Genomic DNA, 25,647 nt, shown 5'->3' with positions numbered 1-25,647 from the left:
GGGTTGGGTTTGAGCTGAATCATTGTCCTGCAAAAAGTAACAAAGGTAATGTGCTAACCATTGTCCTGTAAGTATCAAGATAATGCGCTAATTTCTAATCTTTTCCTGCTGTTCCTGTTTAGCTGCTTTATCTTGCAATCTGCTTAAATATCGTTCCCCTTGTTTTATTTCATCTAATATATATTTTTTCTGTTTCTCCCTTTCCCTATACCATCTTGTATTTTGTTGAATTAGTAATCCTCTAATTACTGCCTTGCCAGCATCCCAAACTATATCTTCACGAGTACCCTCATCTATATTTTCTTTAAAATAATTCTGTACCTCCATCTTCAGTCTGGCAACTATTTTAGTATTTTTTAAAAGGGAATCATTAATTCTCCAAGGTTTATATACTCTGTCTCCCATTTTAATTTTAACTGAAACCGCATTGTGGTCTGACAACACCCTAGGCAAAATCTCTGAATTTTCTGATTTCTCTATTAGACCTTTCGATAGCCATAACATATCTATCCTGGAATATGTGTCTTTGTGAAAAGAAAGTATATCCCTTCTTATTGCCATGTGTCAATCTCCAGACATCAAATATATCCCATTGATCTATAAGAGCATCAAAAACCCCTGGTAATTTTCCTTCATTAATCGCTTTTTTCTTTTTCCCAGACGGATCTGTGAACCACAGTTTCTCAAGGAAGAAACTAATCATCTAAATCACGCACTGCTAGCAAACGGCTACTCCAAGAATGAAATCAGAAGGGCCATTAAACCAAACAAAAATCAGAAAACTCAGGAAAAACAGTCTCCCATAGGAAAGGCATTCTTGCCATTTATTAAAGGAGTCACTGATAGGATGGAGAAACTTTTGAAAAAACATAACCTACAAACAGTGTTTAAACCCACCAAGAAAATACAACAAATGCTACGATCAGCAAAAGACAAAAGAGACCTCCTCACCTCTGCAGGAGTATATCGTATACCTTGCAGCTGTGGACAAGTTTACATTGGGACAACAAAACGCAGCACGCAAACAAGGATAAACGAACATGAAAGATACTGCAGACTGGGCCAACCTGAGAAATCAGCAGTGGCTGAACATGGACACAGGCTGAACATGGACATGTTCAGTGGCTGAACATGGACAAACAGGACACAGGGTCTTATTCCAAGATACTGAAAGACTGGACAATTCTACCAACTATTTTGTCAGATTGCACAGAGAAGCCATTGAAATTCATAAACATCAGCACAACTTTAACAGAAAAGAAGAGAGTTTAAGAATGAATAAGGCTTGGCTTCCTGTCTTGAAAACCTCCAGGCTAACAAAGACTACAGTCAACAATAGCCATGCAGATTAGCTTTGGATTTCACAAATTAACAGATCACTTCAGGATACAATGGTTCCATATTAACATACCACACCCTCATTAACACATTATCTTGATACTTACAGGACAATGGTTAGCACATTACCTTTGTTACTTTTTGCAGGACAATGATTCAGCTCAAACCCAACCCCTTTCTGGCTATATATTACTCTTCCTACACACTTGACACTGAGAGACACTGTCCTTCAGTGTTACTCCTCTGAAGATGCCAGTCACAGCTGCTGGCGAAACGTCAGGAAAGAAAATACCAAGACTACGGTTACACAGCCCGGATAACCTACGAGAACCAATTTTCTAAAAGTTAGAGCGGTTCCTCAGTGGAACAGGCTTCCTCAGGAGGTGGTAAGCTCTCCTTCCCTGGAGGTTTTTAAGAGGTTAGACGGCCATCTGTCAGCAATGCTGATTCTATAACTTTAGGCAGATGATGAAAGGGAGGGCATCTCGGCCATCTTCTGGGCATGTAGTAGGGGTCACTGGGGGTTGGGGGGGGGAGGTAGTTGTGAATTCCCTGCATTGTGCAGGGCTAGATGACCCTGGTGGTCCCTTCCAACTCTATGATTCTATGTCTCGCCAGAATACCTGTATTAGCTGTTAAACAAGAGAAACAACAAACTAACTTACAACGGCAGGCTTTCAGTCTCCACCTACGATGCAGTGTACACTGTATTTATTTTTTTAAGTGAGAGGAAACATTGAAAGCAGGATCTACCTGCATGTTGGCTTGAAGGGTCTGGTTTTCGGATCAGTCCGAATATGGGGTGTCTGGATAAGGGGCATTCTACCTGTAGTCTGAACTGTCCACAGTCTTTTACCAGAAAGGGACAGACATAGATGCCTAAGGAACATGCCGAAAGGAAGTTCATAATCTGTCCTATGTGCCTCTCCTCTTTTAATCTCTTGTTCAGGTATGTTTCAGTCAAACAGGCTACCTTTTGCATCCTTTACCAAAAAGAGCAAAATTAACATACAATCCTGCCCAGAAAATGGGTATCAGGACAGGTACCCATGGGGTATGGTAAAATGTGCTCTTTGTTCTAACCCTGGACAATGAGGGATTTATTTGGCTGGCCCTGGTCTTAAGCTGCTAGACTTCAACAAGGAGCCGTCTTTTACAGCATAGCCACTCATTCTCTCCAATGCTGGAGTTTCATAGAATCATTGGAAGGGAACACCAGAGTTGGAAGGGACCACCAGGGTCATCTAGTCCAACCCCCTGCACAATGCAGGAAATTCACAACTACTTCCCCCCACACACCCCGTGACCCCTACTCTGTGCCCAGAAGATGGCCAAGATGCCCTCCCTCTCATGATCTGCTTAAGGTCATAGAATCAGCATTGCTGACAGATGGCCATCTAACCTCTTCTTAAAAATCTCCAGGGAAGGAGAGCTTACCACCTCCCAAGGAAGCCTGTTCCACTGAGGTTTCCCCTCTGCTGCCACCAGCCAGCCTTGGATTAAATTGCAACCAGACTCTCTTAAAAAGTATCAAAATGCCCTCCTTGCCTCAGTGAAGGAAAAGTCTTTAAACCTTGCTAACTAGAGATATTCTCTACAATGCAGGAACTCCCTCCTTCTCTTTTATACCTTGGTAAGCATGAGCTCAAGCATGAGGCTTTTTGCAGCTGCAAAGACCAGGTGACACCAATTTCAGAAAGAGAGATCTGCTTCTTTAATACCGCAGCATACAATGGATACACACACACACAAAACCCAAACAGTTGTACAGCGTAACATTATACAATACTATAGCATCTGAGCATAGGAAAAGCAAACAGGATTAAATGCAGCCTTCTGTCCCTTCACTTACCTCTGTGATGTTTAAAAAGATAGGCAAATTTGTCTTATCAGTTCCAGTCTGCAGTTCAGACTGAAATCATCCCAGTTACCTTCTTCATCTGCCAAGTCATCAGGTGATGTAAGAGTATAATCTCTGCTTTCTGTAATGGCTGCTTCTCAGCTCTTCTCAAAGCATGGCTATTCCTGAACTCCCTAAAACGGGGCTGTGCTTCCTCTTGCTCCAAGAAACCCCCTTGTTCAAATATATCATGGTGGAGGGAGGGAAAAGACTCCCTATTGCATATATGACTGGGCCAACACTCTCTCTCTTCTCTCTTTCATTAGCCTACAAATTACTTTATCGGCTCATCTCTGCTGCTTAGAGTTAGAAGAAACTAAATTCTCTTGTGAGCAGACTACTTGAATGGTTAGTTTAATTTCTAGCATTCCTAGAGTGCAAAACCCTGCATTCACAAAGCAAAACGGAAAATTCTTACATTAAGTGTCATACTATCAGAAGGGGTTAAAAACAACCCAAAAGCAATAAACAAACAAAAAAAAACTTACGGAAAGTTCAGATGATGTCTTTTGCAGTAACCTAATGCTCTGGTTTAAAGTGCTCTGAATTAAAAAAGAGAAAAGAAAAATTATATCACATGGTCCTTTGGAGCTGGAACTTTATCCATAAACTAGTTAAGAGGAAGAGAGTCTGGCAATGTCAATTTCAATGAGCTGGAGCCCACGGATCTCTTCCACTGATGGTGGCAGCTTCCTCAGGCAAAGGCGCCTTCTCTGACTTGCCTCTTAAGTCAGGGGAAGGTGACACCATTAGTGGAACAGGTTTCTGGGATCTCACCAAGTAGTAACCAGGTCCCCACTGGCCACCAATTGGGTTGCCAGATCCAGGTTGGGAAACTCCTGGAGATTTGGAGATGGAGCCTGGGGAGAACAGAGACCTCAGTGGGGCACAATGCCATAAAGTCCACTCTCCAAAAGATCCATTTTCTCCAGGGGAGCTGATCTTCGTAGTCTGGAGATGCAGGGGATCCCCAGGTTCCACCTGGAGGCTCATATCCCTACCAACTCAAAACAGGGCTGCTGGTTTTTGTGGGGGGGGGGCAGCTCTTTTCAGGGGACAGCAACTAGTTTTGCATAGAGAGATGGTAACAGCTGCAAAACATTTCCAACTACCTTCAAGCCATGACCAGAATGAAATCTCTGCATGTTTCTAATGCAAATTTTGCAATCACCCCAAGAAGATTTTCCTTTAAAGAACAGGAGACTAAATGGGAGTCATCAAAAAAGGGTCCACCCTCAAACCCTGATCCTATCCCCAGTTCAAACAGACCCCAAGTATGTCCTGGTAGGAATTTATCCTGCTGCCTTGGACTCTACCTTCCATTTGTTGCCTCAGATTTAGACTGCAAGCTCCTTCGTGTCTTTTTGGCTAATATTACTCTGGGAACTGCCATATACAGAGAGGACACTGTGCATTCTAATATGACTGATGAAAGCATATTATTGAACGTAAGAGAGTCGACCAAACGGGAGTATAACTCAAGTACTTGCTTGCAGAGTAAGAAAGGAAAAGCACTTACCCTAGCTCTAACATATTTCTTCACAGTTTTTGGAAAAAGAAGATTGAGAATGATTAAGAGTTAATTAGGAGAGGGCATGGAAGGAAAAGCAGACAAGCAACCAAAATAAAGGCACAAAATGGTTTTGCTTTTCAGAAAGGAGGTTGTTTAGAACAGGTAAATGCATTGTTATTAGTAAGAAGCAAAAAGGAGAGGGGGTGGAAACTATCCGTGTAGCAAGATACCAAATGCAAGTGCCGCTCTCCCCCTCCCCTGGCCACCATTCAACATTACGTCACTTCATATTGACAGCTCTGTCATGGGTGAAGGAGCAATATCCAAGCAAAAATTATTAAAATATGTCTGGAAAAGTTGTCATCTAAAGTGCAGTTTAAAGGAGAGTCTTTGTAACTAGGCTGACTGCAGTTATCTGACATCTTCTTGCTTTGGAGCAGCTCTCTCAGTAGACAGAAAACTGATATTAAAAACACTTCCTCAAAATCTCTCTTGCTGTTCTTCTACCATCTTGGGAAATTATCCTATAATTTAGGCTAGCAAAGGACGAGGGATGTAACCTCTGGCAATCCTTACCTTCATGTTTAGATGTCAGTTAAGACACTGATGTCCTGTCATTTCAGTTATAATTGTCTCTGAAGCAGAACTAAAACCAGAGTAGGACCGGTCCCGTTTTCAAGAAGTTCTTGGGATCAGCATGGCATAGTGTTTACACTGTATGACTAGGACTGTGTGGAAACCCATGTTCAAAACCACGAAAGCTTACTGCTCTCAGCCTAACCTGCTTCACGGGGTTGTGATGAAATTCAAGTGGGGAAGAGAGAACCATCTATACTAGGGGTGCCAGATCCAGCCCCTTGAGAGCTCTTATCCGGCCCACAAGCCAGCCGTGGGCCGGATGGGTTTTTGCTTAGCAAGGCTTCTGATGGGCTACTGCAGATATGAATGGCTATGCAGATTTTTAAAAACATTGCTTTGGCAGCAGCTGCTACCACAGAAAAGGGTAGCCACTTTATGGCTGCAACCACCAATTCCAAAGGTGCTCACAGGCTCAAAATGGTTGGGGACCCCTGTTCTAGACCACCACTTTGCTCTTAGAATCTATATATACAGCGACAAAGTCTTGGCAGATATCCCAAATTGTTTTCTTGTTTGTAGAATTACCTTTTCCAACCCTATGCCAGTGTAACAAATATAAGGCTCTTACCATCGCTTGCTCCAATGGAATAACCTGCTGGTTATGTATCATCCGGATATTGTTTGCATGCCCTTTCAAGGCATTTTCTAATGCTCCTTTGGGCTGCAAATATAAATAATTATAACTGATATCTCCTTTTCCAACCACGGAGTGGTAGCACATGAAAGACGGGGGGGGGAGAGAGATTAATGCCTTTTGCTATCTGTAGGTTTCTATGTAGAAGTATTTCTCATATGCTCACTTAAGTAATCTTGCTGTTCTTTGCAATGCAGAGCAAAGTAGTGGAAACACCCAGTCTGCATTCTGATGCTGGGACAAACTTTTATTTTAGGCTAACGACAATTTCTTTTGCCACTGCTGAGGGAGATGCAATGGCGCCCCCAGCTGAGGTCTTGACACAGCTGCACACATGAAGAGAAGGAAGGCTAGGCACTTGAGCACACGGCTTACAAGAATTGATCATTTGTCCAAACAAATTTGAAATAAAACTACTTCCTCTGGGGGGGGGGGGAGGGACACAAAGATTGGGAAATACAAAATAAATTGTTCCTTTACTGATAAGCAGAAAGTCTGTTTGAAGCTAGTGGGGGTTTTTCTCTCCAAGAAGAAAAAGAAGAGCTGTTTTTTATACCCCGCTTTTCTCTACAATGAGGAGTCTCAAAGCGGCTTACAAGCACCTTCCCTTCCCTCCCACAACAGCCAACTTGTGAGGTTTGTGGGGCTGAGAGAGTTCAGAGAGAACTGTGACTAGCCCAAGGTCACCCAGCAGGCTTCGGGGGAGGAGTGTGGAATCGAACCCAGTTCTCCAGATTAGAGTCTGCCACTCTTAACCATCACACCATGCTGGCTCTCAAGACGTTATCAGCTTTATGTGAAGTTGCCATCAAAGAGTGTTCTTGGCCCATGGGCTGCCCTAAAGAGGCTGTGTCCTCAGTCCTTGTGGGAGTGACCTTCCCCTTAATAAACATCCCTGGCAGCTAGGATTGTTGGGGGGGGGGTGCTTGGCCCAAGACATCTCTTCCACCGAACTCTGTGCTGCAGATACGGAAATGGGACTGTAAACCATACCACCGTTTAGTATGTATTACCGGTTTGCTGTATTTATTATCCTGTGCTCACCTCTTTGACAATTATGTAACAATCTTTTTCTGAACTGTTTATTGCATCATGTGTAATACTATATGCTTTCTGATCCAAGGCCTATTTCATTGCTAATTATATCGCTCATTCAATAGATTGCATTGACTTAACAGTGTGTAACCTGCCTTGTGTCTCAGTGAGAAAGGATGACTATAAATAAATAAATAAAAGTTCACCAGGAAGCATCCCTGTTAAAGGCTATCAAAATAGTAACTTACCCCATGTGGTCAGAAATAGTGGCCTGCTGTGTTTGAATTCATTTGTTCATTCTCTATGGTATCCAACACCCATTTTAATAATTGTGGTTATATACCTTTATGGCATATGAATCCACTGAATATTTTGTCTTTTGATGTGAGGCCATTTACATCTGTCAGTAGCTGTTTTAATGATAGAAATTTGTTTAAACTGCCCCAACGTTCAGTTAGAACATGATAGGTTCCTTACTTCACTAGCTCATGGGGCATCATATATGGGTTGGATACAGTAGAAGAGCTCGCAGAAGAATTAGCAGAATGGATCTTCCTCCCTTCCCTTTCCTCCAGCTACCTCCCCTGGAAGGAGGAGGAGGCAGAGATTTCTGCATCCTCACTGGGAAGAAGACAGATCTGCTCTGCTGACCCCTCTCACGGACATTTTCACTAGATCCAACACATAATATCTTATTACAAAACCTCCTCCTTTCAGGGAAGAAGCCAGAACACACCAGGTAAGCGTGAATAAGACAACATCACTTTCCAACAGTGTATCAACAATGGAGAATGTTTTGGTGGACTGTTCCACAGTAATAAGAAAGTCCTGTCACATCATACAAAGAGTCCTTGCTCCATTTCAGTTCATCGGGACTCACCAACTGGTCTGCGCTTGCTTCCAAGTCATTAGCAAATGACAAGAGATCCACTTTGGTAACACTCTTGTTGATCTGCACACAAGACAGAAAAGGTAATGTGGTTAAAGGTAATGTGTATTCAGAGGCTGTATTACCCAGACTTCTGATAGTTAGGGCCCCTCTTATTCTGAATTAAAGTTGGAGGCACAGCTGAAGTCACTGAAAGGAAACCCACCTAGACCGCCACTCCTGCAGAGTCACAGCGGGTGACTTCAAAGTGTAGCTAATTCCGGTGCATGTCTGGATCAAGCCATTCAGTCATCCCCATCACAGAAACACAGCAAAATTAGCTGCCCTCAATAGAAGGCTCACTGGCACCCCTCAGGAAGAAGAGTTGGCTTTTATACACCACTTTTCTCTACCTTTAAGGAGTCTCATAGCAGCTTACAATCTCCTTCTCTTCCCCTCCCCACAACAGACAACTTGTGAGGTAGGTAGGGCTGAGAGAGGTAGGAGAGAACTGTGACTAGCCCAAGGTCACCCAGCAGGTTTCATGTGGAAGAGCTGAAAAATCGAACCCAGTCCACTGCTCTCAACCACTACATGACTTGAAATGATCAAATTTGTTGGTAGTGAACAAATGCTTCTGGCTTCCCACTCCAGAGCACAGGGCCAAACTCCTGATCTAGGCCCCTCAACAGATGCCCATCAGTCAACTGTGCACAAATGGATGGGAAGACCCTCCAAGTCCTACCCTAGGATACAGAACTCACCTTGCTGAGGTTATAAGCAGGCATCAAGAGCCCACAGTAACTTCCTTTAAACCTTTTGAAGGCAAACATATTTCACATTCATTCACGGATGCTCCCTGAAGATCTCTTCAGCAACTCTGTCCAGCCTTCTCTTGCTGCCCTTTTTGACTGGAACATTTACACAGTGCCAGCATGGTGTAGTGGTTAAGAGCAGTGGTTTGGAGTGGTGGATTCTGATCTGGAGAACCGGGTTTGATTCCCCACTCCTCCACATGAGCAGTGGAGGCTAATCTGGTGAACTGGATTTGTTTCTCCACTCCTACACACGAAGCCAGCTGGGTGACCTTGGGCCAGTCACACTCTCTCAGCCCCACCCACCTCACAGGGTGTCTGTTGTGGGGAGGGGAAGGGAAGGCGACTGTAAGCCGGTTTGAGTCTCCCTTAAGTGGTAGAGAAAGTCGGCATATAAAAACTAACTCTTCTTCTTCTTCCCCTCTCTCAAATCTCACATTTCCATTAAGCCTCTGATTTTACCACTTAATTCTTGTTCCAAAATGTAATCAAGCCACTTTTGCTCACACCCACATTTATGTGGCTCACAGCCACATTTGCTCACACCCTTTTCTCTCACACCTTTCCTTTTGTTGGTTTTTTGCCTGCCAGGACAGATTGTCGGCTCCCCAGGAGTTTCACAATACAATGTAAAATAATTGCCATCTCATACTTCATCACACATTAGAGGATTTGGGATACCTGGCTTGAAATCTGCCCCCTCTCCCAAGCTCATTTGGCTGAGTTTGGGCCAGAGTCTCTCAGCCAAAGCTACTTCACAAAGCTGTTGTGAGGATAAAATGATAAAGGGGGAACTGTGTTTGTCACCCTGAGCTTCGCAAAGGAAAGAGAGGATAAACATGTGCTAGACACACAGGAAGACAGATTGACAGCTATGTCACCAAAAAAGAACTGCTTTGCTACATGTTTATGTACAGGAATGTAGTCTCTTGTTTAAATTAAAACAGAAACGTCCACTGTGAACATTTTGAACTGTTTTTAGTGTCAAAACTCTCTCCCTAAGCAACTTGAGAAAAGAAGTTATCTTACCTCCGACAGATACGCTGCGAAGTTTATCTCATTTATTCCTGAGACACTGAAATCCAATAGGTTCTCCTTTCCTGTTTCATCCAGCAAAACAATATTGCTCAGATTGATATTAATTTGCTTGATTTTCAGTGATACTTCTTCTGCATACTAAAGAACACAGAGGGGGGAAAATAGCCAGAAATAATTCTCACCAAATCCTTACACATCCCAGAATCCAAATATCTGTAATGGCAAGCTGCTCAAGCATCTTGTCAACTGCTCTAGTAGTACAGGTCCACAGCAAAACGTAGTGACAGAGGGGACTGTACCATTTTAAAATACTCCCCTACATAATGATACTTTGTGCAAGAAGAAAACAAGAACACAAAGGCTGGGATGGGATTCCTACTATGCTAGTTTTCTACTTGCTGGGATGCTTTTTTATGCAAGGATGCTTCAAAAAAAAAAGTACAATCCTCTCCAGAAAATACAAAAAGTTGTTGAGCCATATTGGTCCACAGAAAATCTAAAAACAAAATGTGTGTAATACTTTTTCCTTATGACCAACCACATTAACATAAAGCATTGTGCAAGTTTTCAGGCTCACCAGAGCTCTTCACGTGCCTGGATTTACAAAATTTTAAAAGACATAAGGGTAGAAGGCGCATTTCTCAGGGCTTAAGTTCTGATCTTGGAAGCACCCTTTGTACGATACAAAATTCTCTCCGTATACAGCGTGAAGTGTTTGTTCTATCACATCAGGGTTTGCTATTGCATTCTACTGCATGCATAGATCTAAAGTTCACTGATGTAAATGTGATGCAGGCTTTGGGCCTATAAATTGGTCACATACCGAGGTTAATTTAGAGGGTGCTTGTGACGGACGAAGGGTTGATCTTCAGCAGAAGCTGATAGACAAGGAGTGTGTGGAGCCAAGGGGCTCACTCTCTGAGTTCTGACAGAAAGCGAGGATTCTACAATTGGTAACCTGCGTGTGAAGACGTTGTGAACGACTATGAGAACCTGAGGGGGGTTTATTCTGGCCTAAGCTAGTGAAACACATAACCTGTGGAGTGACAGGATTGAGATTGGGAGGAAAAGAGCCCTTTCTCGGGTCACAAAGAGGGATTAGTCTCTGGGAAGGAGCTATTCCAGATACAGGGTATTGTTTTACATATAACTGCCACTGAGGGGGGTTTATCTTAGTGAGAATGGGAAGAGAGTTTTAGGTAAATCTCCATACTTCTGCATTTCTCTGGGGAGTAGAGATTGAACGGTCTCTTCCTTCCCTGATAGCTAGGCAGCAGAGTCTGTGTAACAACATCGATAGGAGTTCTGCAGAACAGAACTAAGTTTGTGAACAACAACAAAAAAAACTTAAGGAATGTAACTTGTGTAACACCTAAGCCAAATACAAACTAAGCTTTCTCTGAAGTGAATCTTGTAAATATGTATACCTGGTTTTATGCTTTCCCTTCAATAGTTTTCCCTCAAAATACATCTTTTGAATACTGGTTAATAAATTTCTCTATTTCCTTTGTTAACTTTAAGAAGCCTCTGGTGTTTCATTTCTCATTCAGAGGTAAAATAAGATAAAAGGGACTAGGTAAAGGTTCCCTGTGCAAGCACCGGGTCATTCCTGGCCCATGGGGTGATGTCACATCCCGACGTTTCCTAGGCAGACTTTGTGTACGGGGTGGTTTGCCAGTGCCTTCCGCAGTCATCTTCCCTTTACCCCCAGCAAGCTGGGTACTCATTTCACCGACCTCGGAAGGATGGAAGGCTGAGTCAACCTTGAGCTGGCTACCTGAAACCAACTTCTGTTGGGATCAAACTCAGGTCGTGAACAGAGTTTGGACTGCAATAGTGCAGCTTACCACTCTGCGCCATGGGGCTCCTAAAAGGGACTAAGAAGGATAAAAATAATCTCCACATAAAACATTCTGGCAAACAGCAAGTAAGCGATCCCTCTTTCTTCCTCAACACAAAAACTGATTACTGGGAGCTAGGAGGGAGGGGGGTCGTCATATAGCTCCTTGGCTGTTGTTTTGGTGTTGAAAGTCACTCTTCTGCTGGGTCCCATCACGCAGTTTGGAGGATTTTCTGTCGGCCACCAGCAACCTGAGCTGCAGATTCACCAATGGACTCCCCTGAACAGGCGGACCCAATGCCTTGCCTGTGACCCTTCCCCCAAACACTGGGCAGCCACCTGTTTCCATCTCAGGAGATGACTAACCAACCTGCCCCCCATCCTGCTCCATTAAGGGGGGCACAGAATGTGTATGGCCAAAACATATTGATTAGATTGTTGATTTATACACCTTCAGTATTTAGAGTCTAATTACGAAAAGTTAGAATCCATACTCATTGCTGATCATTTTAAATCTACAAAGAAGCACAAGTGTGTAATTGTTTAAACAGAATGAACCCATGTTAAGTGATTCTAAGGGTTCCCTCTTGCTTAGAAAACACCTTGCTGGATCTGAACAAGGTCTATCTGGTCCAGCATTGGGCAAAGGTCCTAAGCAACCAGCAGTCCCTAGATGGTCTGCTGGAAACTGGGCAATAATCCACCAGGACACCCAAATCAACCCTTCCCCACATCCACCTCTGCAAAGGATGAATCAGAACTTGACCCACAGAAGGCCTTCCTGTCAATGAATGGGTGCCTCCCTATTGAACAAATATATGTTCTATCCCATGTTAGATGTAGTTTATCATCTTTCTGCCTGTTCAGTAGATAAGTGTGTCACGTGCTTTGAGGTGTTTTAAAAAAAATATATGCTATGGTACAGCGCTCCCCCATTCCACACACTTCGCCCAAGATTGCAAAGCTTGGAAGCTAAGCAGGGTCAGCCCTGGTTGGTACTTGGATGGGAGACCACCAAGGAAGTCCAGGGTCGATATACAGAGGCAAGCAATGGCAAACCACCTCTGCTCATATCACACCCTGATCTGAATGGCCCAGGCTAGCCTGATCTCGTCAGCTCTCAGAAGCTAAGCAGAGTCAGCCCTGGTTAGGACTTGGATGGGAGACCACCAAGGAAGTCCAGGATTGCTATGCAGAGGCAGGCAATGGCAAATCACCTCTGATCATCTCTCACCTTGAAAACCCCATGAGGGGTCTCCGTAAATTGATTGCTACTTGACGGCTATTATTAATTATGATGATGAATGGCCAAAATCTGGGGAATAATGGTATATGCATGTGAATAATGGAACTTCCCAGTAAAACTATGAGGATGTTTGAAAATTCACAGACAGATTTTGTACGCATCTATTTGTCTATTTTGTAGGATCTTACTGTACATGTGTGCATATACACATCTCCCCAAAGCGAAAAGCAAATATCAGTATCAACCCATATATCTCCATTAATAAACAGTCACAAAATCCCCTCTGGGCTTGTCGACATTTCAGCGTGAAGGCTGTGGACAGGTCATTGTTCTTATGCTATATACATTTTGGTTTACAGATCTTCTCCTGCATCTCCTGTTTCATGGTCTTTTGAGCCCCCCCCCTTTCCCTCCCCCTCCCCCTCCTATTGACAAAATGGGCTCAGGGCCACAAGAGCTGATGCCCCCCTAAATATGTTAGCCTTCAAAGTACCACAAAGACACCTTTGCTGATTTTTGTTGCAAGAGATTACCATCTATGTTTTACGAATACAAAGGGAAAACAGCTGCCAGGTTTTGGGCACTCACCGATGCTGGTCAATTGTATCTGTTAAAAATTACAGTCAAGGGTATTTGTAAATAGGTTGAATCAACCTTAGTTAGTTTATTGCCAGGTCTGTATGGTCATCATTGAAGAGTGCCACTGCTAAAGGGTACTGAATTTGGGGAGTGCCTGAAGGAAGGGAAGCATCCTAGATGAAAACCGCCAGCCTACTCTCCCCACTCACATAAAGATGATTTATTTTGATTTATATCCCGCCCTCTTTCCCGGCTGAGGCTGGGCTCAGGGCAGCTAACATCCTAAAAACAATACAATACAGTACAATAAAACCATGATATTACAATAAATAAGCCTTAAACATTTAAAAAACAGTTTCCAATTACTGATCAGATTATACAGTTAAGCAAGTAGCGCTCTTCTCTAAAGGATAGGGCCACGGTGGGCCTGGAGAAAGAGTCAGGGTCCCCAGTTTAAGTTGGTGGGCATAACTGAACCAGCAGCTCAATTTTGCATTGGAAATGTTCTATGATTTCCCCTCTCAGTTAATAATAATTGTGCCTTGCATAGCTTTTCCTTCCTATCTCCTTAGCCTGCCTTAAAATAAATCTGAAGATGTGTCGTAGGCCAACCAGAGCTGCCCTCCTCCTCTGAGGAAGAGGAGGAGTGGGAACCAGGGCCCGTTCCTCCAAGGACCACACTGGAACAGCAGGAACAGGCATCAGAGCCACCAAGACCCATGACAGGGGATGAGGGCTGCTCATTCTGGCAGCAAACAGAACAGCAAGAAGAGCAGGACTCCTCGCCTGCAAATTCTCCCAAGCTGGCTGAAAAGCAGAGAATCAGGGCCCAGCTTCAATTAAGGGAAAGAAGGCAAAATGCCAGGTGGGCCTTGAGAGAGAGAAAGAAGACAATTAAGCCTAATCAGGGAGGAGTGGAAGAGGCTGGAACTGCTAGGCTGATAAAAGGCCAGGCAGATTGTCAGAGTTCTTGTGGGTTCAACACATGTTGAAGGCCACTGACTGAGAGACACAAACAGAAGCTCCAAGCAACTGAAGCCATCTCAGTTCACCCCGGCGGGCAAGCTGACATCTGATCTGATAAACAAGGAGGTTGTGCTGGTAAGTGCCTCGACTCCTTTACCTGCTAATTACCTTAGTCTAGCCCAGTCCACAGGAAGAGAAAAGTCTGCGTCAGGCTCTGGTCAACTCAGTACTCCCATTGCTGTTGTTGAAACCAGAGGCCAAGCCTCCGGCCTGGTTACTGCCTGCATGCTACACTCCTGCCTGAGCACGACAAGATGTGAAGTGTATTTTATTGAGCTTTCAGATGGAGTCAGTGATTATCATGAGGAATCATTGCTACAGTAACACCTCTCTACCAGCCAAAAATTCATGTTATAATTAATTGCAGAAAATGACAGTTCGTCTGTTCAATTGACATACAAGCATCATATTTTCACTGGTTTATCTGTCAAAAGCCAAATAAAAAATGCTGCGCAAAACACAGTTGCAGCTACAGGCTAAATCAACTTACCATGCTCACATTCAAAAATTCATAGATATCAAAGAGGTTTTCTAGGCGTAGTGAGGTGTAAATCCCTTTGTTTTCTTTGCAGTCACTACAGAAACGTGTAAAGGACATATCATTAGGGAACCATTTGTCACTAAAAAGCAAGACAGAGTTTAAGATACCAGATGTCGAGATCCATTTCTCAGGAATAACAACACCCACATATTTCTTCAGCCGCAGCTTCCAATGCCACCTCCTTTGAAAGACAGACGAGCATCCCAAGCAGTTTGTGATTCAGCACAGGAACTGAGATTGCCATTGAAAAGGTCAAATTTTTACTGGACACATCCAGGAGTTCCCTGGATAGCAGCTAAAGAGACTAATTCATGTATTTCTCAAAATAATAGCAACAGAGCTATGTGTGAAAGCTGTCGTCAATTAATTCTGCAATGAATGAAATAAGTTCACCTGCAGAACAAAATGTGTCCCCAATTAGTAAGGCTGAATACCAAAGGGACCCAGATGCGGCACCCCAGAAGGAAGGGTTATACATAAACAGCAGAGATTCTACAGCTTCCCTCCTTCTTCTGTCAAATATTCTGAAACAGAAACCCGCACATAGCTTTTGCTAACAAAGCTAGTATCAACTTGGCCCTTTAGGATGACAACTAATGTTGCTTTTCTTCCTCCAAGAAAACACTCAGTTAAAATAAAGACTGCCACGTTGTTAGAACTTGAACCATCTATAATATTGACAGGTATTGAATGTGTTTATTCTCCAAAGCCATTGGACTCCAAGAGTTATTATCTTTACAATAAGGGTTACAATATTTAGGATGACATTTGAAATTGCTATGATTTCAAAACAAGCAAAGAGTTAAAATGAGCAATTATGGATTCTCAGTAAAATTTCTAGCCATGGCTGAAGTCCCAAGATTAACAGCCCATTCCTGACCTGAAAGGATGAAAGTCCTTTGGAGGCCAGGAAGGGGCTGTGCCAGTGTAAGTGGCACGGCGGCTGGCGCCCATGCCACTTACATTGTCCTGGGTGGCACAGACACTGGCGGGGGGACCCGGATGCCATTCTCCCGCTGCTACTGCAGCGCCTCAAACACAAAACTGTGGAAACGGTCAAAGCAAACATAATTACAGGACAAAAACCTGAAATTACCTGTAAACTTTTTCAAACGTCAAGTTAATATTTGGATTTTTAAAAACTACGCCAGAAAGATAGTGTTTCCAGTGCCAATTCAGCAAGTAGGGAGTGTCCAGGATCTGGAACAAAAGAATGTAGAACATGATTTAAACTTTCCCTGCATTTCAAATTTGGGAGCTTCAATTACACACAAAAATCTAGACCAGATTACAAAGTTCTCAAATAGATGGGACATGATGGTCATCGGAGATTTTAATTACCTGGATATCTGTTGGAAGTCCAACTCTGCTAAAAATGCAAGATCCAATAAATTCATGACAACTTCCTATTCCAGAAAGTGGACAGGGAAACAAAGGGATCTGCTATCTTAGACTTGATTCTCACCAACAGTCTTCTCCTCTTCAGGCTAAACATACTCAGCTCCTTCAACCTTTCCTCATAGGACCTGGTCTCCAGACTCCTCACCATCTTTGTTACCAAACACTGAATGTGAGTCAGCAGTGTGATGTGGTAGCTAAAAAGGCAAATGCGATCTTGGGCTGTATCAACAGAAGTATAGAGTCCAGATCACGTGAAGTGATGGTATCGCTTTACTCTGGTTAGACCTCACCTAGAGTAATGTGTTCAGTTTTGGGCACCGCAATTAAAGCAAGATGTAGAGAAGCTGGAACATGTCCAGAGGAGGGCAACAAAGATGGTGAGGGGTCTGGAGACCAAGTCCTATGAGGGAAGGTTGAAGGAGCTGGGTATGTTTAGCGTGAAGAGGAGAAGACTGAGAGGGGATATGATAACCATCTTCAAGTATTTGAAGGGCTGTTATATAGAGGATGGTGCCAAGTTGTTTTCTGTTGCCCCAGAAGATTGGACCAGAACCAATGGGTTGAAATTAAATCAAAAGAGTTTCTGTCAAGACATTAGGAAAAATTTTCTAACAGCTAGAGTAGTTCCGTGGAAACCTGTTCCACTGAGGAAGGTGGTAAGCTCTCCTTCCATGGCGGTTTTTAAGAAGAGGTTAGATGGCCATCTGTCAGCAATGCTGATTCTTTTACCTTAAGCAGATGATGAGAGGGAGGGCATCTTGGCCATCTTCTGAGCATGGAGTAGGGGTCACTGTGTGTGTGTGGGGGGGAGGTAGTTGTGAATTTCCTGCATTATGCAGAGGGTTGGACTAGATGACCCTGGTTGTCCCTTCCAACTCTATGATTCCATGATTCTGTGTAGGTCAATCTTAGAATCAGGTATGGATGGTGTTCTTTTTGTGGCAGATCACTTAATGCTCTGGAGGACCTTACCTGGAATAACACCTTGTCTTCAAAGGGCTCGCAGACCAGCTTCTCCACATTTCCCCCAGCAACGAAAGTGACCACTACTATCAGCATCAGAGCCCAGGAGAAGAGGAAGCTGAAGCCCACGCCCCTGAAGGACATCAAACAAACAGAGCTGCTTGAGAGACTGGCAAACTGAAATACAACTACCAGGACATGGAGAAATACAAGCACTTAAAGAAAACCAGTTTAAGAATAGCATTTGCATTGCAAGCAAAGCAGCTATTATACTAACCCCAACAAGTGAAAATGAAAAATAGACGGTGCTTCCAAACACCACATCAAGCTGATTTATAAGTCTGGGAGCCAGCGTGGTTTAGTGGTTAAGACCGACTGACTCTAATATGGTGAACTGGGTTGGATTCCCCACTCCTCCACATGAGCGGTGGACTCTAATCTGGACACCACCCATGGCCTTTTACACTGTAAAAGGGACAGGACTGAACTGGCCCAGACTTACCAGGCTGACATCATCCCTGCTGGAGGCTTTTCCCTGCAACCGGCATCAGAGGCAGCAAAGCCCGCCCCCGTAACTGGAAAATGATGAACAGGCAGGATCCTGGAGAGGCTTGGTTGTCAAGGAGGCCTCTCCTCCATTTTGAAATCAGCAACTGAATAGCATTATATTGATATAACACTATAGCAATCTGCCTATCAAGTTCTCTGATTTCCTTGCTTTCATTTAAAAATGTAAGACTCTAGCCCTTCCTGTTGTGGAGTGTGACGAACAAGGGGTTAAGCGTCAGCAGAAGTGGAGAGACCAAGAGTGGGCGAAGCCAAAGAGCTGACAATCTGAGCTCTGAGAGGCATTAAGCATTCTGAGCTTGGTAACGAGACGGAAAAGAAGCTGAGAATAATTCTGAGCTTGTGGACCGGTGTAACAGGAAGCTGTGAACAACTCTGTGAACCTGAGGGTTCGGTGTAGCCAAAGCTAGTGAAACACACAACCTGTGGAGCGACAGGATTGAGATTGGGTGGAAAAGGGCCCTTTCTCACAAAGGAGAATTAGTCTCTGGGACAGAGCTATCCCGGAGGCAGGGGTGTGTGGAGGATTACTGCCACTGGTGTGGGATAGTTCAGTGAGAACTGGAAGAGGGGTTTTGGTCAATCTTCATACTTCTGTCGTTCTCTGGGAATAAGATTGAAAGTCTCTTCATTCTTGATAGCTAGGCTGGGAACAGAGTCTGTAAAACTGAATCTGGGAGAGTTCTGAGGAACAGAACTAAGCTTATAAACTGAGAACTGAGGGAACTTAACTTGAGAAAACATCTAAGCTAAATCTAAACTAAGCTCTTTCTCTGAGGTGAATATTATTATTATTGTCGAAGGCTTTCACGGTCAGAGTTCATTGGTTCTTGTAGGTTATCCGGGCTGTGTAACCGTGGTCTTGGAATTTTCTTTCCTGACGTTTCGCCAGCAACTGTGGCAGGCATCTTCAGAGTAGTTGACACTGAGAGACACTGTCCTTCAGTGTTACTACTCTGAAGATGCCTGCCACAGTTGCTGGCGAAACGTCAGGAAAGAAAATTCCAAGACCACGGTTACACAGCCCGGATAACCTACAAGAACCAATTATTATTATTATTTTGTGTGTGTGTGTGTATATATATATACATAATTTTGTGCTTTCCCTCCAATTCAGCCTTACCTCAAAATCCTTCTTGTGAATACTGTTTAATAAATTTCCCTGTTTACTTTGTTATAGTTAAGAAGCCTCTTGTGTCCTATTTCTCTCTGAGGTCAAATGTGGGGACTGCAGAAGGAGAAAAATAATCTTCACTTAACATTCTCTGGCAGAATAATAAAAAGTAAGGCGATTTCCCTCCCCCCAGCACCAAATACTGATTACTGGGAGCTGGGAGAATATAGGGGGTGCATCATATGAAGATATAAAGGAAAAGGCATATCACTGCAGTCGATGGGGCTAGAGACTTTTTAAAAAATGAAAGCTGTGAATTCAAAGAACCTGATAGACATATTGCTGTAGTGTTATATCAATATAACACTATTCAACTGCCATTTTGATATTTTTAAAAGCCCCCTGAGGTGGGGAGAGGAGACAGCCACACTGACAGCCAAGCTTCATAGAAGTCCACGATTCTGCTCACCTTTTTCCAGCCTGACAGACAGTGGCACAGAGGTTAAGAATCTTGGTCTAGGTTCAAATTCCCACACACCATGAAACTCACTGGATGATCTTGGACCAGACACTCTCAGTCTAACCTACCTCACAGGTTTGTAGTCTGAATGAAATGGGGAAAGGGATAAAAACCATTTATTTAATTTAAACCGCCTGTGTGTTGTCTCTCCACCCAACTTAGGTTCCCTGAGGCGGTAAACAATCCACACAATTTTAAAACACAGAAAAAACTATGTATGCTGCCCTGGTCTTCTTGGACGAAGAACGGTTAAAATGTGCTAAATAAAAGACAAGCACAGCAAAAATCTGCAAAATTAAAAAGGCGAAGCATAACGTCCACTTTCCTACATGCAAATCAAGACAATGATCAACAGAAGACAGTGAATTACCTCTCACCTTTTAGAGAAATTCTCCTCAAGCCTACCACTTCCTGCCCCATTATCTTGTGGAACTTCACATGGATTTTTGAATGCCTTCTTAAAACAAACTGGCTTTAGAAAGCACAGAGGAAGGCTCCTTTTTATATTGCAATTAGTATTTTTAAGGTTAATAACTGCCCAAGTGGTTTAAAAATTATTATTTGATAGACAAGAGTGGTTCCTTCACAGCAACAACAGATCTGGTGCCTGTCTCCCCTACGAAAATAAGCTTTTAAAATGCCCTGAGTTCAGTTTATTGCAATGTATTTTACCTTCTGGATACAAATGAAGGTTACATCACTATGTGGCAGGAAATCTGGGCTTACCATGATGGAAACCCTCCACAGCACGCTGTATTCACTCTCCAATCTGACAAACACACGTATTTGCAAACACATTCACGTATGACATTTTTGGGAACACCCTTAGATTATGTAACCTGTAAACCAGCTTTAGATGTAAACATATTCACCAGAACTCTGTGTTAATGTAAGGTTTTTTTTGCACTAACTCACTTTAAGTGTGGTACACATTTCCTATGCTATACCTGCGCACTCTCTCTCTCATCCTCTTAAGAATTCCATAATTTAGAAAGACAGTTTAAACATTTTTATCTTAAGCAAACCCAACTGGAAAAGAAAAGCTGATTCCCAAAAGCTTACACAATGCTCTGTGAAACCTGGCTTGCCCCGCAAAGGAGGACTGGGAAGGTTTAGTTTTGTTCTTCTTCTTTGGATTCTACCCCCCCTGTCAACCAGGCGAGATTGTAACAGGGTAAGAACTCACGCCATCAAGAAGTTCCCTCCAGTGTTGGAGATACAGCCTCTCGTTGTGGGTGTGGCATTTTTGTCAAAACCGCAGGTACCGCACAACAATCCCAGGAAGTAAAAGACAAGGATGAGGATCACCATGCAGCAGAGAATTAAGCAACACAGCCACCTGAGCAAATCGACAAAGACAAGTTTCACGGTTCAAACATAACAGCATGGTACGACGTTTAACCAGGCGATCAAGGAGAAAAAGCAGCCGTCTCTGATGAGATGGCAAAGAAAGACACGCAAAAAGTAAAAGAACTCCTGAATGTTTTTTTTAATTGTTTAAATTCTATTTTTTAAAACCAACAAAACAAGTTAGGAATGTAAAAATATGAACAGTTCCAATATACCCGTGTCCCACTGTCATGGAATGCCCCAGAGCAGCCATGTTGATTCCTCCAGTTTTGCTGTGGATTTTACTACACTAAGGTTCTTTCACCAAACATGACACTGTCACCAGTTTAAGTTCGAGGAATAGAAGTTTCATTGGTGTTAGACCCTGGTGTCCTAGAAGTACAGCCACAACAGTCTTTGCACGTTATTACCAAAATGGTATGCACATACCTGTAGAAGTCATACTGCTCCACTAAAGGAAAATACTCTTCCACATATGCCTCACTCTGAGCAAGGTATAAAGTGATGTTTGTCAGTATCTGCTGGACAGGAAGTGTTTTAGTAAAAGCTGTGATATTTGAACCGATGGCTTCCAGGACATTTTTTATATCTGAAAAAAATGAGCACATTTATGATAATCGTCATATAGCTGCAATGGATAAAATTACATAATAACAAAAAGACTTCCTGACTTGCAGCCATATGAAGCATAACAAAGCATGAAGAAAAGCAAGCCACAAATATGATTCCATTGTAAGAGAGCATTTAACCACATGCAAGCAAAATGTAATGCAAAATAAAAAAAGTTTATGCATGTTGATGTAAGTTAGAATTTTCTGCTTCTGAATGCACAGGCAGGCTATGGCAAACCACCTCCGAACGTCTCTTGCCTTGCCGAACATCAGCTGTGACTTGATGGCATTAAAAAAAAGAGTTCATAACAAGGCCTGACCTAGATGGCACAGGGCTAGCCCGAAATCGTCACGATCTTGGAAGCTAAGCAGGGTTGGCCCTGGTTAGTATTTGGATGGCAGACAACCAAGGAAAGTCTAGGGTCGCTATGTAGAGGCAGGCAATGGCAAGCCGCCTCTGAATGTCTCTTGCCTTGAAAACCCTACAGGGTTGCCAAGTCAGCTGTGACTTGATGGCAAAGAAAAATGTTCATAACAAACCTATGAACTAGTTCTCGCTGAGGTGGGAAAGCTCTCTCTGGATTGTAATGCATGTGGCAGATCACAAGATTTTTTTTGGGGGGGGGGGAGATTTGCATATATAGAAAAGACATCAGGGAGAAGATATCTAATCTAGCCTTCCTCCTGACATGCTAGTATGAATTCGTACAATCCAGGTAGAAGGCTGTCAAGAAAATAAGACTGAAGACATTGGGCTGCATCTTACAGATCTGTTCTGCCACTAAATGAGAGTCCCTTCCTTCACTATTAGCAGAACCGAGGATGGTGGCAATATGAACACAACAGATCCATGGGACTCAATCCATCACGTTTTTCTCTCAGCAATAAACCAAGTGAGCTGCACAATGTTTGCTTGAATTGGTGTTTCCCTGAATGATGCCCAGTCAGCCCCACACCGATTCATTCTGGAGACAGATCAGATGCTCAGACACCTTGGTCAAACACACTCTGAACAATACAGTTGAATAATTCCTTTTCCCACAGGGCATGAGTGCAAGAGGGCACCCGAAATTCAGAGGGTTGCGATTTCTTCCAGAAAGTACAATCAGGCCCACAGAATGGGTGTTGTACAAGCCCTACCAGAGGTCAATAAGAACCATACACGAGTACAGCTTTGATCCTTCTAACTCCTGAACTCTTAAACGGGGTCTGTGCAAAAGATGTTATTCCTAGGGATGATTAGGAAACCCTGTTAGGCAGATTTCTCAATCAAATTTTGATTCCCCCCCCCCCAACAAATGGCCAATCATACAATCAGCTGTCCAAAAGCAATATGCTTTTCGGTGTTTTTATTTTTACTATGAACACTGGGAATGTCTGCTTAAAATCCCGTAGGTCTACACATCTGTGACCCCAAGATACTGCGTTCCCAAAAACCACCTGCACATTGCAAAATAGAAGCCAAAAAGATAATGGGGGGAGGTCTTTTAACAAGCTTAAACGACTAATAATTTAGAAGGAAGTATTGTTAGTTTACCCCCCAAGCAGGCTACATCCTCCACTGCCAGGTTCTGCGCAGTAGCGATTAAAATCCGTCAATCTAAGAGTATTCCTAAGGAGTGAAGGATCAACCTCAAAAGGGCATCCATTGGCTATGTGGTTATGTATTCAGACTATTTAGGACTGAGTTCCCAGAATGAAGGATTATGTTGTAACAGCATATTGTATGTATATGAGTATATTTGCCCGTTGAAATAACTATATGTATTTTTCTGGCAAGGCCGTAATAAAGTGTTTGTTTGTTTGTTTGTAGTTTACCCCCCTGTATTACAGAAGCTGTGCACTATCTGCAACATAGAAACAAAAGAATAGAAACTACTTTAAAATTAGACCTCTGTGTTCCAAAAATCTTCACTTTCCAGTTTTTAAACTGCTCAATAACTGAAATGAAAGGGCCTTCAGTTATTTTGTACGATGTAACACACGTATGCACTTTTCCTACAGTCTCCAATTCTCAGGAGTAGAGAAGAACTGTATACCCTTGAGACTTAAAAAACCTTAATCCTTGAGCTTTGCTCCTCAAAGATCCAGGAAATTTGACAGGAGATTGTTGGAGAGAAACCTCTGAATTCAAGGTAAGAAATTCTAATTGGAAGGAGCTGAAGGAATCTGCTCATCTCCAATTGCAACTCTACCAAACATAGCAGTAGCCGGCGTTTTACCAGCATTCTCAGTTTCATGGGGACAAACAAAACCTGCAAAAGGATCACAAAATCCTTTGCCAGGAGCAAAACATGGGGTTTTCTAGATTCTAGGGATCTGCCAGAACTCTACTTTATACACGAGGCCTAAGAAATTGTTTTCTCTCCCCTCCAGAAGTTTTCCATTAAGATAATCTGCAATACATTCTTCATTTGAGAAGGATGTTCAAAGTACTGGGGATGAACATACTGGATAATCTCATCTTGAAAAGGCTAAGGACATCCACTGCTCGTTATTGTTATAAATTTGATGGCTGCCAAGTTTGTTTCTTTGAAATGATGAACTGAAATGGTACAAACTTAGGGTACAACCCAAACAACAGGCAAAGACAGGCGTAATGTTCATACGGAGCTCACGGAGGACCCTTCAACTGGCTGCCCTTCCGTATCACAATTTACATACCAGTGAATCAAATACTGGTTCAGATGTCACTCTTGCTTTCTTCCAAAGCTCCAGGCAGGCTGTCTGCATTTTTTTTTTTAAAGGCTGCATGTTTATTCATTTGATCATTTATTTACAGCCTTTTCATAATTTAGGTGCAAAACCGCTCTGGTGATCTGGGAATACAAGTCCAGTATCCCTTATCCGGACATCCCATATCCGGACTGATCTGAAAGATGGATCCTTCGAGCCAGCATACAGGCAGATTTGTGCTGCCTGCTTCCAATGTTTCCTCTCGCCTAAAAAAATAAAATACAGTGTACTCTGCATCATAGGTGGAGGCTGAAAGCCTGCCGTTGTTAGTTTGTTGTTTGTTATTGCTCTTGTTTGACAGTTGATACAGGTATGCTGGTGAGAAAGATACATCTTTGCTTTCTGGTGGTTCAATGTACACAAAATTATTTAAAATATTGTTTAAAATTATATTCAGGCTATGTGTATAAAGTGTATATAAAACAAATGAATTTGGGTCCCATCCCCAATATCTCATTATGTAGATGCAAAAATTCCAAAATATTCCAATATACGAAAAGAACTGAAATACGGACCACTTCTGGTCCCAAGCAGTTCGGATAAGGGATGCTCAACCTGCATAACATCACAGGCATGTTGGGGGCTGTACACAGCCAGCTTTTTCTCCATCCAAATTAATCATTGCCACCACCACCCCACACCAATACAGTACCTGGGATTTCAGAGCTTGCCATGAAAGATAATAAAGTTTGAATCAGATATGTTAAGGTATGCACATTACGTCTGTTTTTATTCAAAGTGAGCACCCTTAAGTCCCACTGATTTCAAAAGGAGAGAGAGAGTTAAGAACATTCTTAATTCTCTCACTGAAAACAATAACTCATGTACAGAAAACAACACAATGGGAAAAAAGCTTAATGACTTAATGCATATTAACAGCTACCAAGGAGCAAATATTTTTGCACATAACATCTGCCAGGTTAAATTAATTAAACTAAAAATTATGGTATTTTGAGAAAGCTTTGATATTTTTTCTGGAAGAGTTACACAGTATGCCACATGTTTATATCCATACTGTATTTTGTTTTTAGCAAACTTACAAGGAACAGCTGCTTATATTTGCAGAACAGGTCCACAATGCAAGAATAAAAGTTAAAAGAGGTTAATACACATTCTGGTGCTCAGAGTACACCAAACCATGTCCTTCTGCCAACAGCTAATGATTTAGCTACTCTTAATCAAGGGCTTTAGTTCTGCAGTGCTTAAATGCAAGAAAAAAACACATTATATATTAAAATCATTCTAAAGCAGGGAGAGCCAAATGGAAGCTTAGGGACCAAATCCAGACTCAAGCAAATTATGCTGGACCCAGACAGAACTATCAAATACGAATGGTGTGTGTTTGTGTTTTAACAAAGTTTGTGTGGTTTTGC

The 25,647-nt window shown here is 42.7% G+C and overlaps 1 protein-coding gene across 1 annotated transcript in view; it reads right to left on the bottom strand.

Annotated features, from left to right (window-relative positions):
• Positions 1–25,647, bottom strand: part of PROM1 (prominin 1) — a 120,007-nt gene that overhangs the window by 17,469 nt on the left and 76,891 nt on the right. Inside the window, exons 11-20 of the mRNA XM_056855288.1 lie at positions 21,357–21,516; positions 20,764–20,916; positions 17,386–17,509; positions 16,109–16,212; positions 14,962–15,046; positions 9,772–9,918; positions 7,940–8,011; positions 5,959–6,051; positions 4,758–4,775; positions 3,727–3,780 (exon numbers count right to left, since the gene is read on the bottom strand). Of these exons, the coding sequence (XP_056711266.1) occupies positions 3,727–3,780; positions 4,758–4,775; positions 5,959–6,051; positions 7,940–8,011; positions 9,772–9,918; positions 14,962–15,046; positions 16,109–16,212; positions 17,386–17,509; positions 20,764–20,916; positions 21,357–21,516 (1,010 nt within the window). The remainder of the gene's footprint in view (positions 1–3,726; positions 3,781–4,757; positions 4,776–5,958; positions 6,052–7,939; positions 8,012–9,771; positions 9,919–14,961; positions 15,047–16,108; positions 16,213–17,385; positions 17,510–20,763; positions 20,917–21,356; positions 21,517–25,647) is intronic.

Source organism: Euleptes europaea, chromosome 9, assembly GCF_029931775.1.
Source record: "Euleptes europaea isolate rEulEur1 chromosome 9, rEulEur1.hap1, whole genome shotgun sequence".
NCBI lineage: Eukaryota > Metazoa > Chordata > Lepidosauria > Squamata > Sphaerodactylidae > Euleptes > Euleptes europaea.
The sequence above is the reverse complement of the archived record's forward strand: the minus strand, read 5'-3'. Positions and strand labels throughout refer to the sequence as shown.